At 28.5% G+C, this 16,163-nt stretch overlaps 4 protein-coding genes across 4 annotated transcripts; 1 reads left to right on the top strand and 3 right to left on the bottom strand.

Annotated features, from left to right (window-relative positions):
• Window positions 1–375: 375 nt before the first annotated feature.
• On the bottom strand, window positions 376–5,854 carry LOC132938628 (dolichyl-diphosphooligosaccharide--protein glycosyltransferase subunit 4). The gene is made up of 3 exons (XM_061005565.1): window positions 5,586–5,854; window positions 3,518–3,635; window positions 376–921 (listed from the first exon to the last, which is right to left on the bottom strand). Exon 2 carries the CDS (start codon window positions 3,632–3,634, stop codon window positions 3,527–3,529), a length of 108 nt encoding a protein of 35 aa, XP_060861548.1. The 5' UTR covers window position 3,635; window positions 5,586–5,854; the 3' UTR covers window positions 376–921; window positions 3,518–3,526.
• LOC132938822 (tigger transposable element-derived protein 6-like) lies at window positions 839–3,196 on the bottom strand. The gene is made up of 3 exons (XM_061005830.1): window positions 2,835–3,196; window positions 1,812–2,587; window positions 839–921 (listed from the first exon to the last, which is right to left on the bottom strand). The coding sequence occupies exons 1-3, from the start codon at window positions 3,194–3,196 to the stop codon at window positions 839–841; spliced, it is 1,221 nt and encodes a 406-aa protein (XP_060861813.1).
• Window positions 5,855–6,035: 181 nt separating the features above from the next.
• Window positions 6,036–9,579, top strand: LOC132938627 (ribonucleases P/MRP protein subunit POP1). Its single transcript, XM_061005564.1, has 7 exons — window positions 6,036–6,185; window positions 6,255–6,388; window positions 6,844–6,965; window positions 7,032–7,268; window positions 7,341–8,079; window positions 8,156–8,401; window positions 8,467–9,579. The coding sequence occupies exons 2-7, from the start codon at window positions 6,265–6,267 to the stop codon at window positions 9,459–9,461; spliced, it is 2,463 nt and encodes an 820-aa protein (XP_060861547.1). The 5' UTR covers window positions 6,036–6,185; window positions 6,255–6,264; the 3' UTR covers window positions 9,462–9,579.
• Window positions 9,580–11,699: 2,120 nt separating this feature from the next.
• LOC132939543 (SH3 domain-binding glutamic acid-rich protein homolog) lies at window positions 11,700–15,057 on the bottom strand. Its single transcript, XM_061006769.1, has 6 exons — window positions 14,619–15,057; window positions 14,338–14,523; window positions 13,690–13,794; window positions 13,574–13,623; window positions 13,130–13,217; window positions 11,700–12,194 (listed from the first exon to the last, which is right to left on the bottom strand). The coding sequence occupies exons 1-6, from the start codon at window positions 14,661–14,663 to the stop codon at window positions 12,066–12,068; spliced, it is 603 nt and encodes a 200-aa protein (XP_060862752.1). The 5' UTR covers window positions 14,664–15,057; the 3' UTR covers window positions 11,700–12,065.
• Between the last annotated feature and the right edge of the window lie 1,106 nt (window positions 15,058–16,163).

Genomic DNA, 16,163 nt, shown 5'->3' with positions numbered 1-16,163 from the left:
CAATGGTATGTTTAGCAAAAAAACATTTAAAATACTATGTCGCACGTGTTAGACAAGAACAGAAAATCATGGTATCGAATCCCCTTAGTTCATTAACAGTATAATGTTGTAAATGTTATAAAATATAATATACAGATAAATAGTTGTCGAACGCAGAGATTTAATTAAATTAATAGTGACAAAATATTAATTGGTAATTTTTATTTCCCCAGAATTTGACAATTTTAGAATACATTAATTTATTGTTTAATCAGAGGTACAATTTATATCATTTTATAAATTTGGATATACATTTTGTTTAACATTATCTGCCTTCTAAGTACTGGGAGTTTTTGAAGACAGATTTTATGATTTATCAATAAATAGAATTATAAAAACAGATAATATTGTAATTTTTATTTCAATAAAGTTGATTAATCAAATTACAAAATAGAACTAAGTATTAATATTTAATAATTTAATTGAAGTTAAGTAAATAGTGTTCATTATATAACTTTGTTAATAAAACACAAATAAATTATAATATTTAATTTAATGTATGGAAATAAAATTATAAAAAGAATATTCAACATGAAAATAATATATTATTTTGATAAAAAAAATTGTTGTTTTTTATGAAATGAATTGTTGCGTTGATGAATTGGTAAAAAAAAAAATCACTGAGATGCAGGGCCATTCAATCATACTCTAAATTAAAAATTACTATGATTTGAATGACCCTGCATATATTTTTTTTCTAATTTAAATTAATTTTCTGTTAACATTGAATTGGTGGACGTAGGTTGAAGTATTCATAATCCAACATTGAAATATAAATTGAGTATTATTTCATTTTATTTTAAGTATGGAATGATATCCAACCCGTAGTTGAACATCTTGCTATATATTGCAGCTGACCGGAATGTAATTCATATTGATATTCTGTAAAAATGTAAAAATTATATATTTTTAAATATGTTTTATGATTAATTGTTAATTATTCTATCCTAATCTATAGTAAAAATCACTATATAATAAATACAATTTCATATAACATAAATCATTTTCAAGTCTCTAGGAAATCATTGATTAATGTACATGATCATTGTATTATATAAGATTATAATGTTATAGACATGTTAACCAGTACAAGCACCCTGCCCTCTCCAACCATTTATACTGTATATTTTATTATTTATTATGTACAACAAAATCATATTCAAAGCATCTAAGAATCATAATTGAATTACATCATCTAACATATTGAACACTCATTTACTGCATAGAATAAAATATGCAAGTATTAATCATGTGTAGTATAAATTAAATCTAGTGTCAGTTTCAGTAATTTTAAGAACTCAATCTCGTAACCAATGTTACCCCAGTACTAGGATTGCCAGTTTCTCAAACAGTTATTCTCGTATTGTAGTAATCAAATTCTCGTATCTTCAGTCAACAAACAAAAATATAATATAAAAAATATTTACTCCAGTAAATGATTATAAGATTGATTTATTGTAATTTGTGTAATAGTTTAGGTTTGTCAATTTAATAAAAGAGAAATTAACTATGTAATGACACGTTAACATTTTTAATAATTATGATTTATTTAAAGTAAATTTACATTAATATGTATTCAAAAGATCTTAGAAAATACATCCCACATTAAAAATTAAAAAAAAATTATACCAATTAAATTATGTAATATGTTTTGAATGTAATATAATGATATTAAAATTTTTCTTTTTTTTTTAAGTACTTAATTTATAAATGTGGCATTTTAGAAAAAATAAAACGTTCAACTCGATCAATATTAGACATAGCCGCTTTACTTCCTTTTAATGTTGGGAGATAACGCCTTATTATTTTGATAGCATTAATTGTATCGTATAATGATTCATTTTGGCCAGAATCAGAATCTTCATCGCTATTATTATCTTCAGCAATATCAATTAAGTCTTCACTATTTTGTACATATTTGTGCTCTGTGATCATTAGATTTTTGTCTCGACTGGCTTTTTTTAAATGTGTTGACTTGTTTTTAATCGATACCATCGCTTCACTAGCAGTATCATCATCAATTACTTTATTAGAAAAACATTCAATTCCAGCTTTTTTAAAACACTCAGCAATTACCTGTGGCTGTATGCTGCTCCATGCTGCAGTTATATGGCGTAATGCATTCAATATTATGTTAAGCTGCTTAGTGTTTGAATTTTTTAAGACATTTAGATAGTGCTTTTCATAGTATTGTTTAAAGACATTAATCACACCTACATTCAGAGGTTGAAGATTTTTTGTAATGTATGGTGGAAAAAATACTAATTCCACATTTTTCAACGCAATATCTTTTGGAATAGTTGAACTATAATTGTCTACAATAAGTAGAATTTTCCGATTATTTTTGATCATATTTTTATCTAACTTTTTTACCCAAAAACAGAAATCCTCATTAGTCAACGATGTGGTTTTTTTTACAGAATACTCACATGGGAAAGATTTGTTATCAATGAAAGATTTAGGTTTCAATGGTTTACCAATTACAAGTGGATTAAATTTTTCTGTTCCATCAGAATTAGCACAGATAAGTACTTTGAGAAGTTCACTGCTAAGTTTATTTTTATAACATGTTTTGATGCGTTTAATATTTTTAAAACCAAGTAATTTGTTGGACATTAGTTTGTAACATAACTCAAATTCAGTAGCATTAAAAACGTCTTGTGAAGCATATTTTTCTTTAAGTTTAGGTAAAATGTTAGAAAACCAAACATTTATATCCTCATAATTTACTGACTTTCGATTTTCTACTGACTTTTTGGTAATAAATTAGGTTCCTTTTCTTAAATCGATCCAACCAGCCATTTGTTGCATTAAAATCTGTGATTTTCAACGATTTAGCAATTTTTAATGCTCTACGTTGAATAATAGGACCATTAAGAGGCATAGAATTATCATTCATTTTGTTGATCCACTGTATCAGAATTTGTTCAAGAGTAAAATATTTTCCATTTTTTATTTTCTTTCGCTTGTTTGATCCTTCAATTGCACATTTTTGTATTTCTTTTCTTTTGACAATAATTGTTCGTAGAGTAGACTCCGATATATTTAGTGATTCTGCTAACTTTGTTTTTTCTAATGAAGGATTTGAGTCATATTTGTGTAAAATTGATAACTTCTCGGTGAGACTAAGCGCAATACGTGATATTTTTAAACTCATTATGCTAATACTCATTCAAATAATTGACAACGAATAAAGATTCTATACTGACTCACAAATCATATAAAAACAGGTACTGGGGGAACACATTTATGATTCAAAATACACAAGATAACATTATCATGTAGGTACTAAAAAGTTTTAACATTATTAAGATTATAATAATAAAATGTGCTTATTATGTGGGATCAAAGTATTACAATAAACAGACATATTAAACTAGATACTGGAACACTATTGTGTATAAACTTGCAACCTAAAATAAAAAACTAAAAAGTTATGAGAATAATATATTTTGATAAAATAAAATTTTATACTTACAGTAAAAAATTATTTTGATGGGAAATTTGCCGTCACGTAATGGTAGAGAACAACTAGGAGAAATAAGCCGACACCCAATACATTGGCAAATACAGCTAATTGAACGTCTGTAATCATTCTAAAAATTAAAAATAAAAAATAAAAATAATACTTTTTACATAATACCTAGTATAAATAGTAATAAAATGTACACATTTACAATAAAAAAAATATTATGTTTCAATAGGTAACGTTTTTCTTCTGGATACCAATTCAAATGTTAATAGTATTCTTTACTAATTAAGATTGATATTACAATGAACTAATTAGCAATTAGTGAACGAAAATTTACTATGTCGTGTAAAACGGAGACAACAAATGCATAGGTAGAGTCCTCTTAATACAGTGTGGTTCAAAAATTAGAAATATCAAATGATTTGTTCATTCTAATATCAATCTTAATTAGTAAAGAATACTATTAACATTTGAGTTGGTATCCAGAAGAAAATCATTACCTATTGAAACATAATATATTATTTTATTATAGTTCTAAGACCATTCAAAAATATGTAGATTAGTTTCCACTCAATCATTATACATGAAGAATTCACATTTGTTGTTAAATTTTTAACAATAATTATAGTACCTATGTATCATTAGTCCAATAACATACGTCATATCTGAGCGCAAGGCAGTGCGCCAGGCCAAGTTCAAGTTATGCCAGTGTATCTTTACACGAACCAATTCGCCCAGTTTTTCTATCCCATATATCTCTGTCTCCTCTTAAGATAAACTTTTGAAATTTAAAACACAGATTAATCTCGAGTAGCTTAGGACGCTGTAAGAAAATGAGCCCTTAATATTGTGCCATTTCAAAATGGGAGGATTTTATGAGATAAGGTCATAAGAAAACATTGATGAAAGATTGCATACTCTTATGAATTGAATGGAATTATTATCACTGAATTATCATTATTTTGTATAATACAAAGAGTTACCAAAATAGCCATTGTTGAATATAACCATCTAAGAACTTTGTATAGGCCAGACTTCACAACTATTCTATCTAAAAAGTCTAGACGACAAAAATAAAAGATCGTATTTGGCTATCTTTGCCTGGTATTGACAACGCTCAAGAGTACAATCTCTCAGCTCCTCAACAGACCCAAACGGTCTTATAAGAGAAAATTTATGACATATAAAAAAAATATTTAAAACATTAACACGTCGTCCACGATGCTAAAGCCCTCAAAAGTAAATAATATCCCAACAAAAACCTAATGGTGAGAAAAGGCCAAGTTCCAAACTCCCTCCCAAAAAATTTGGCCTATCAAAGTAGTGAAATCTACATTGTGGCCAAGTCTGCTGTTTTTTAATTCATTACCTCACTGCACTCCTACATTAAAGAGCAACAATTCTCTTTTATTTGTATTGTTTAACACTTGGCCAGTATAAAACATCATTATCGAATGTACTCACTTATGACTTACATGGGTGATGAGGAGAAGAGAACTCAGAAAAAAGTTTAGATTTCTTCTCAAAAAAGATAGCGAATCATAGTAGTGGTATCTACATTGCGGCCAAGTCTAGTTAATGCCTCATTCAGAAACTGGCCAAGTGTTAAACAATACAAATAAAAGAGGAGTGTTTAATGTAAGAGTGCAGTGAGGTTATGAATTAAAAAATAGCAGACTTGGCCACAATGTAGATTGATTTCAGTACTTAGATAGGCCGACTTTTTTGGGAGGGAGTTTGGAACTTGACTGTTTTTCACTGTTAGGTTTTTGCTGGGTAATATCTAACCAAACCAACTTCCTACATTAGCGATTGTAGAGACTAGAGGGAGAGAGAGACCGATAATAACAAAATATTATTATTTATTACTACCTGTTCTAGTCGGCTGGTCATACTTGGATCGAAATATGATACGACCACGAGACATTACAAAGATTTTCAATGATATTCTTTATTTAACGAAACACAATTCCTACAAATATATCTTGAAAGTATATCTGTATATATATATACTTACTAATTAATATTTTGCGAAAATGATAGATAATCATAAGACGGATGACCAAATACTTACATCGGACAGCGGCGCGTGCGTCTCGTATTTGTTCGAAACTCCAAAATGATCGACAATTCACAAATTAGTTTTCTGCAGAAATCTTTTACCAGCCACCAACACAAGTTTCACGTCGCTATCCGGTGTGCTCAGTGTCTCGCTGTTTCAGTAATGGTAATCGCCAGCCGGTATCGTCAGAAAAATAAATTAAGAATATTATAGAATTGGTAAATACTAAATTCAATGTTGTATTGTTGTCGTGTTAATTAAATATGTTGTGGCGAATACTGGCGATGACGGAGTCGGATTTGATAAGATCACCGGGTCGGTCATGGAATAGAAAAATATAACATGGTAAATGCTTATCACCACCACGTCCTTATCAATCATAATATTAACATAAACGACCATGTGCGCGAGCGCGACGTGCTCGACTATTTTCTTATTATTAATTTGAAAATTCTTCGGTTTCAGTTTTTTGAACTTTCGTTAACTTTCGTAAACGTAATTTCCCGTGAGGTCCATTATGAAAATAATATTGAAAACACTCGTCTATTTGATTATTGAGAAAAAATCTCTGACACACATTATACTCTAAGAATTTATTTGTTTTAATTTATAGTACGTTTGCGGATAATACCTAATATTTATAGTGCATTTTGAATTTATCATACATTTTACGTTAAATAGCATTGTAAGCATGGATCATCTGCATACAATATTGGAAAACACTCCTGGTCATGTTAGACCAGGGAATCAAGTTGATGTAAATTCATTTTTATCTGCTCGAAATCAAGAAATACAAGCTTTGCTCAAAGAAATTCGTAAGTCATTCAATTAAGTAAAAAATTTAAATCACTGCTGTTGCCTTTTTGCTTGTATGTACTACGTAACTATAGTATATAGCAATATATCTTAAATTTTCTGAGATCATGGAACACTATATAATAATATTTTTTAATGCGGAACCCCCATGAAAATTAATATTAATAACTAATCAAAAAAGTAGGGTAGAAGTTTAGAGTTATAGAACCCCTACAATTTATTTGTGCAATACACTTTAAGAAACACTGGTATATAGGACCTTTAAGTTGTATGCAATTATATTGAAAAAAAACACATATTAGTTGAAGCAAAGTTAACTGTCAAATACTAATCTATACTAAAAAAGTGTAGTGTGTTTTTATTTTAAATCATTAATTGTTATGGTATTATGTTAACTCACTGGCTATTATTTTTTATTGTTATTAATTGTATGAATTTTTTCAATTATTTTTAGAGACCCCAAAAAAGTGCAATAAAATGATATTTCAACGTCTTCCAAAAAAAATGCGCCGTCGAGTCATGAGCACAACTGTGAAACGAATGCCTAAAGATTTAAGAACTGCTCATAAAAAATCTGTACTTAAAAATATAGATCTGAAATTATTTTTATCATATTCAATATTTTGTTTAAATATTATTTAGATTGAAAAGCAAATCAATAAACATGTGAGGCGTAGAAAAGATTATAGACGTAAACCCAAAAGTCTGCGATTGGACTATATGAGACGTCAAAAAAATGGAAAATGGCTGGAAACTCATGTATGGTTTGCAAAACGGTTTCACATTGTACTTAAGGATGGATATAAATTACCTAAAAGCTCGCATGATAAAACTTATCGAGCCTGTTACAGGGCTATAGGAAATCACTGTTTAGCTCAGGTAAAGTACCAATATGACATAATATTATATAACATTTTTACTGTACTCATGTTTGTTATTTTATTCATTTAGGATGTATCTTACATCAGTTGTATTGAACTAAGAGGACCCTATAGTCAAATAATAGAAGGTTTAATGCACCATGTTAATCAAGATTGTGGACGTACATTTAAAGCCAAGTGTTATGAACAAGGAACTAGAGAAGGAACGATTTTCATGTACAAAAATGGTGCTTATCCTTGTGGAGCTATTGGTAGGGTGTCATTTATTTGGGATACTTGTGCTCAAGACAAAATAAGAGCCGTGTGGATTTGGGCAGAACCTTCGATTTATGCACAGTTAGCAAAAGAATTACAAATTACTTTTAATTTAAAGCAAAATGACTTAGATATTTTAGAATCTGAACCTCCAGTTCTAAAAAAGCCTAAACTTTTAGAAATTATAAAAAAATCAAAGAATATATCAACTCCTGCAGTACAGACTTTTGTTAATAGTGCCATGAAAATGACTTTATTAAAAGATTCTTTGAATAGGCTAAGACTGACTGGACCATTATCAAATAGTGTTTTGAGTCGTGTACTATATCCTGCTGATTTGGTTAATTCAAACAGTTGTATTAATAAAAACTGGTGGTCATCACATTTGAAAAATCTAAAAAGTTCTATTAATATCCAAACAAAACTTTGGGAATCTTTAAGTGGAGCTGATAGACCAGAATCATATCCATCAAATTGTGTAATTGGATTTCACACAGTAGATCCAAGGCTGGTGTTTCCAATGAAAAGAACAAAAGCTTTGCCTATTTCGAAAGGTTTTTAAATTTTTATTTATATACTTATAAAATGCATAGTAAATAGTTTAATTTGTTAAGAATGTTTGATTTTTAGATTTTCTGCTAGAAGAAGACTATTCTTTTAAACTGCCCACAATAGCAAGTGTTTCTAAAATTTGGGATTTAAAGGTTCGAGATTGGTCTATGCAGAATAAGATGCCCAATTGTGAAATGAATATGTTACGTAGTAACTGTATTATTAATGGCAATGACAAAATTGCTTTGGATAAACACTCAATGTCTATTATACCAATTATTTTAATTCAACGACCTGGGCAGTATCATCCAATTACTAGACCAGGTTATTCAATTAAATTTAATATATTTTACTATAGACTTATTTAACCAAAAACTAATTTTTGTTAGGTTATGGTAGTGGCTGGGATATTGTCTTACCAGCTGGATGGGCGATGCCATTTTGGTTAGGTCTAATTATGAACGGATGTCAACCTGGAGGACTACGAGAAACTACAACCATGGTACTAGAACGATGTTTGCCAAGACCAGACGAACCAGATACTGATGCTGGAAACCTGAGAGCTATGTTAGAAAAAGAAGAAGCAATGAAAAAACACTTTAGACTTCCTCCACAAATGCGAGTTAATTACATTAAGTTAGGTTTTCAGACTCCATTTCATTGTCCTTGGGACATTCTCTGTAATGAATGGATGTTAGATTCTAATAATAAATTTGTATTACGAAATATCAAAGTATTAACTCAGCTACAAAATTTAACTTTAAATTTAAAAGAAAAAATTGATGTGAACAATTTAAAGTCTGAATTTGCTGACTTACAAACTTGTTTAGTGCCCATTAGGCTTGAGTTATCGCAGAAAGGCATTCTGAAACCTAATTCACACGTGTGTTTACCAACTCTTGATGATTTAAGTAATGTTGGAGACAAATCTAACTTGGGTCCTTTAGAGAAAATGCACAAAGATTTGAATGCTTTCAAGCGTAAGATTTATCGTTTGGAACATAAAAAACTATTGAGATCCCTGAGACGTAAACGTGTGTTAGAAAAGAAAAAGAGAAACATTCTCTGCAAACGATTTAAACAGAAGGTATCTCCAACATCACAAATAGTCAAGGAATATTTGAGCCAAATGAAAAAGTTGTGGATTCCTGAAGAACAAATGCCCTTAAAGCACAGTTGCAGTCGTGTCATTTTGGGTTTCTCATGCAATAGTCATTTTAGTTTTACTAAATCCAAATATGTTGGCATTGGTTACATGCCTGGCCCTGCACTATTGGAGTTGTTTAATCTCTGGTCAGAGTCTAAAACAAATTTACCATATGTACTTATCCGAAATCCCAGTACTAATCAGTTTAGGTATGCTTTTCTAAGTATAACAATTTAATATAGAAAATAATGTTACACATTTCTTCAATGATATTGTATTATTAATTAATTATTTTTGATAAAATGTTTAAATCAGTTTAATTGCATAAAAAATAAATATAAAGATATATAATTAATTCTATGTTTTGTCATTTTATCATCTATAATACTTAGGGTTCTAAATTTAAAATATTTAAAAATTGAAAATTTCACTGTTCATGAAATATTTTGATGAAATTATGAAAAATATTTTTTCTTCTTTTAAACGTGATCGGTTATAGTCTATAGATGATTAGTAACAATAAATTGATTACAAACTTAGAATTAAAAAAAAACCAATTATTTTTGTTGATTTATTATTTCATATTTGTATATTCTATATTGTATAGTGCTGAAAAATATTCCTGGCATTATTTTGAGAATAAAAACATTTTTTCCACGAGTTTTAAAATATTGTTGTATATCAGCGATCCAAAAGATAATGGTTTGAAATAAAGTTGAAGTCAATTCCAACAATGAATGAAATAATAGTGTATCTTCAGTAATTATAAAGTAAATACTAAATTTAATACTTAGATCTAATAGTTTGTTATAACTATTATAGATTTGTTAAACAACTTATAAATTATATGTAAATATGTTACATATTTTCTTTGTTTCATACAATAAACCAACTTTTAAAAATATTCACTTAGAAGTTGACGACTATAAACTTTTAGGTATAATAAACATTTTATTTTTATTTTTCATCAAAATGAAATATTTCAAGAAAATAAATTTCATGAAATTTTAAAACCCTAATAATACTATATTGTATCAATAATATTTTAGAAGGTACCTTGACGGCTGACTTAAATGTGGGAGTGAGGTTTTAGTATGCAGCTGGTGTATGTTGTATGGATCGTTAACGGGGAGGGGGGGGGGTTGACAGATTAATGTTGCCGTCCAAAAATCCAATGTTCCTTTATAGTATGAAATGTAATTCAAGTAGTTAAAAAAATATTTACCTTTTGTCTAGACTCTGGGTAGTGACTGTATTAGCTTTATTCCGCAATAGACAATATTTGTTCGACTTCAGTAGTAGGTATTTCACCAGTGTTGGATGTGGCTAAATCATTGTGGTCAGCAGAAAAATCTGAAGAATCTGTGACTTTGTTTCCTAGCCAAGTTTACATTCCAGTGAAAGATAAATCTCATATTGACATTCAAGTTTTCTCTGAAATCAACATTAATATTTTCATTTCACAGACCTAGGTAGAAAGTAGTGAAACTGATCATTTAACATTTGACTGCATATGATTGGTAGGTAGTTGTCAAGTTGTAAATTCATTATATTATTATAAAGTAATTTTCTTATTTTTCCACTAGTCTTCATGTAACAACAATTTCTATTAATCAAACAGATAGAGTACACATAGATTAAAAATCATACAATAATCTATGGATTTATTGATACATTTTATGAGTTGGAGAAAATTAACCAAATCTTACACAAAACTATTTAATGAATTCAACAATGTTGTATAAGGTATTTTAATTAAATAAAGTTGTATTTTTGATTTAATTTCTATAGCTTACTAAAAATTAGCTATTAATAATTGATTAATATTTTTAAAAAAAAATTATTTTAATTCAATAGCAAATATTTTATAAAATTTGAATTCAATCAAACTGTTTTCCCAACATACATATTTGGTCAAATTACTTAACCTTTTGAAAACAGTTAACACGCTTAACTGAAATTGTGCTATTACCTAAAAAGCGTATACAATATAAATTAGTAAGCTCAAAACCCTAATTATAAAATAACATGAATATACATTTTAAGTCCATAAGAACAGAAATACTGTAAGTATTACTATACAACATTATTGTTAAAAACACTTGTTACAAAAAATTATATAAATAATAATTTTATTTCTATAAAATTATAACTTTTAAATAAAATGTTATATAATAAGACAGTTGAATGCTGGTTAATTTTATAAGCATCCATCCATAGCCTCAAAAATAAATATATTTAGTTAATATATTATACAATATGCCCAATATAATTTATGATCAACTTGTGTTTATAAGCAATTGTAATTTAACTTGAACTGGCAATAATTAATTATTGCCTCCAGCAATCAAACATATTCGTATAACTTGTAACATTGAATAAAACATAATTGGTAAAAAAGAACATTTCTTAAAATGTATTTGTATAAATAAATAAATATAATATAATAATTATAATAAAATAAAATATATAATATAGAGCAAAATTATTTATTTATTCGCTTAATATCAATTGACATTTAAAGATTGTTCTAATATTCTGAAGGCGAATCAATGAATATAAACCAAAAATTACATATTATAAATATAATGTGGTTATGGATAAAAATGACAATCATAAATATAAGCATTCAATATTTGTTTAAGGAATTATTTTGGTATTTAACATAAAAAAAAATAATAATATTAAATCTAATACTTGAAGTTTCAAACTAGAAAAATATAGTAACTTTTGTTAAAAGAAAAATAAATAAATAAAATAAAAAAACTTGTTAGAGTAGAGGCAGCGAATCAATAATTAATATAATTTTGTACATTTTTATTTTGAGTAGCTAAAAAAATCTCACTCTTCAATTTCTTCTTCGGTTTCTGATAACAATTCTTTTTTAGTTTCTGGGACATCCAATAATACATTTGTGTCATCTGGAAGTGGGACGGAATTTGGACTTACAGTTGTCTCTTTCAATTTGTTCTAGAACCCATCAAAGATATAACATTAAAAATCTTAGACAAAAATATAACATATGATTTTTTATTTACATTCACGGTAGACTGAATACAAATTAAGAATGCAATGTTAATTAAAGAAAATAACAATTCATGCAATTATAATGTCAAGCATCACAATTTTTTGATGATTTAGTATTTTACTAAAGTATATATCAATCAAAGCAACAGATAAGGTAGGTATAACAAATTATTAACTAATATCAATAGACAATCAATACATATATATTTAAATTTGAAAACATTAATTATAGTTAGGTTCAATAATGTAATAATCATTAAATGTATGGTTTATTCTTAATTATTAAATTTATTGCTATTAAAACTTAAAATCATAACTTAAAAATAATTGTGAAACAATGAAAGTTAAAGCAATAGAAAATTTGAATTAAATTGGTTTATGTTAAAAATTTTAATAATAATTGTGTTTTAATTAAATTAGAAGTACTAACTAAAAAATTAATATTTTAAAAAGGTTATAACAATGGTTCAACTTAGATTTATTTTTGGAGGAAGTTATACAGGTAAAATCTATATTTCTAGGGGCAATTTTCAAATATACAAAAAGAAAATATTATTATAATTTTGATATCATAACTTATGTTACAACTCCCTTATCCTCAAGTGGTTATGAAACTTCTTTAGTTTTTGTATTCATCAATATCACACTTAAAACTTTTAGATTTTATTCATTTTTTAAGAATAGATTATGTTAATAAGTGCAAATATTATTGTATAATTATTTATTAGTGTAGTATTATTCAAATATATGCTAATATTAAACACTACTAATTTTTGTAGTGAAACATTAAAAAATACTGTTAGAAAATACAGATTATCGAATTAATAGGAGAAATTTGTTAAAAAGATATTATAATTGTTTATTTAATTGCTTGTCACCTGTGTGTCAAGCGATTCATTATCACTATCTTCATCATCAGAAGTCAAAGGTTCTTGTTGTTCTTCATTTACTTTTTCATTTACAGTTCTATGAACGGTATAAATTTAATTTAAAATTATTCATTCAATAAATCAGTTGGATGAGTACACAATTCAATTTCTAGTGTTATATAAATTTGAAATTTCTTTTAAACATGAAAACTGAAAAGTATAAACTAATTTCTAATAAAATATTATTTTGTGATAATAATAACAATTGTATTTATAATGCATTACATTGAATGTAAACTAAATAGTAATAAAATAATTGTATTATAGGGTAGAGGATTTTGTATTTGCAATAATGACCTAAATTATTTTTTTTTCTTTTAAATAATCAAAGCAATAAATATGTACCCATACTTTAGAATAAAATTTAAATTTTAAATATTTTTAAAAATTTACCCATCATTTGTATCATTGTCTTCATTTGTACTTTCAACTTTAACATCTTCCTAAAAAAACAAATATTAAGGGATTAGTAAAAAATAAATTTATTATAACAATATTTAATTATTTACCACGGTAGTCGAGCCATTTAATTCTTTAGGAGGACTTTTAGTAGAAATATCAAAAAATTTGTCCAACTCATCCAATTCATTAGCTGTGTCAAAATCATCATAGTCCTGTATAACATATCATTGTTTATTTAATAAAAAACCTTTACATATTAAAAATCCAAAAGGTACAACCAGTTTTACTTTGTTGTCCCGTTAAGTAATAATTGTGATACCTATACAGGTACATTTAAAACATGTTTTTATATTAACAAATTCATAATATTATACTAGATAGTATAAAATATAGTTTTGAACTAACGGTTAATTTCTCAAAGGAATATAAGAAACATAATAAATATAAAATATATACAAGGTTTAAAAAATATAGAACATGACAGGACAGAAAAGTTTTTCAGAATAAATAACTAGACATTTCCTAATATGGTAAATAATGATCGCTTTCAGAATTTGTTACCATCTAATATTTAATAAACGAACCAACTGGCAACTTCGTCCATACATAACAAGGCTATGCATTTTAATAGTATTAACCGTGTTGTTCTTATATTGTCTACAACCATTTAAGTATACCGACATTCCAATTGCACGACTAATATTAAGTGCGATTGTTTGATGTGATGTACACACATCTGACATCATCGAACTAACCCCGCAATAAACATCGTCGTTGAATATTTGCGGCGGCAAAGCATTTTTTGAACCATCCTTGGTCTTGCTGTTGGTCTGCATGTAAGTCTTCTCGTCCTCTTTCCCTGGTTCAGTGATATCCACCAGGTCGTACGTTATGCTCTTGCTGTCCAATATCATGGTGACTCTCTGTTGTCGTTTCTTCACCTGCAACCGCATAGCGTGTGAGGGACCAAAATGACCAAAAAGACGTCGGGGGGCACATCCGTCTGACGATATCGTCGTCCACGCGAGCTACTTACCTCCTTGTTACCCGATATGCCGGACATGTACACTTTCACCACCATTTTCGGAAGATCTATTATTGTATTTCCCGTCGCGTATTCGTGGACAGTGTGGGCGACTATTAAAATCGCACGGCGGAATAGGAATATCGCGGAAAACCTCGGTCGATCGAGTATTTAGTAATGTATTAGGACAGAACGTCGTCTGTCGGTACTCAGTCGGTCGTGAACTTACTCGGGAGTCGGGACGTCTTGGTTTTTCCTAATCAGAAATTCAAAGCGCGTTATCAGCGATCGGTGATTGTCCGCCGCCGTCGGAGGAGGAGGGATTCTGCAACTGCGGTACTGATGCGCGTGCGCGTTGGACTGCGGTTATATCTGTAGGTACAAATTTGATAAGCTGGTTATTAGCAGTGCCGTGGCCGGACGGATGTTCTGTGGCGTCTGTCGTGCTTGTGGACCACACGACTACTGCAGTTGTACTACACGAGTACACGTCACACGACCTTGCTACGAATGCTACGACTATAATAACTTTATAATTTATAAGTTATAACAATGATATTATTATTGTCGTATAGGTATTCGTATTTACTATTTATTATTTAATAGGTCCCCCGTCCTGTCACTGTGTCGCCTGATATTCTGATCCAATGTATTATTAATGTATATAGTATATATTTGTCTTAAGGTCGACCATTGTTGTCGATGCTACGATATGGCTTTATACCTAGTCAGCTGCAATTATTATTTATTACAATTTATTGTGTTCACGTGTAGTATCTATATGACTATAATATAAATAGGTACCTCATCTACCGCTGTGACTTTTCGCTTTTGTTTTATTCTAGTCATTTTATGCATAAAAGGTAAATTGTTTTTTTCCTTTTGTTCTGTGCACAAACAACAATGTTGTATTATTATATTTCTTTTTTATGGTTTATATAATAATTTATTATACTAGCTGATCCCGTGCACTTCGTTGCCCGTTAAATGTATCAACTCTATATGACTCAACCTTTGTTCAATTCGTTATTTAATATTCGGTGTATGGTGTTCAACATTTTTCTTAACTTTTCCGTTGCCCGGAAGAAAAATTCTGATTCACAGCAGTACATTATCAGGTAGGCAATCTACCTGTGGTAGATCGCGGACCCCATGCTGTTTGTGCGTAAGTGTATGATTATAGTGTATAACTCTAAAGTATTAAAGTTATAACAAGTTTGTCGTTTTTACTTAATTCCACCTACAGTGGATTAATATAATCAATTTATACAAAAACCTATTCTAACCTAACCGTACTAAAATCCGATGAATTAAAAAAAAAACCAAATTTAACCCTTTGTAAATTAACCTATCTTCTTACCCAGAGGTCCAATCTACCCACAAACATTAATTTATATATATGTATATTATATATAACTATATAAATACACAGGCTACAACTATACAGACTAAACTCTGGAACTACTTATCAGATCTTCTTGTATATATTATAAATGACGACCGACCGACCACGTGCGAAGAAAAAATTGCAGTCTAGGTCCCTACACAAATATACAA

Source organism: Metopolophium dirhodum, chromosome 2, assembly GCF_019925205.1.
Source record: "Metopolophium dirhodum isolate CAU chromosome 2, ASM1992520v1, whole genome shotgun sequence".
NCBI lineage: Eukaryota > Metazoa > Arthropoda > Insecta > Hemiptera > Aphididae > Metopolophium > Metopolophium dirhodum.
Note: the sequence above shows the minus strand (reverse complement) of the source record. Positions and strands in the feature narration are given on the sequence as shown.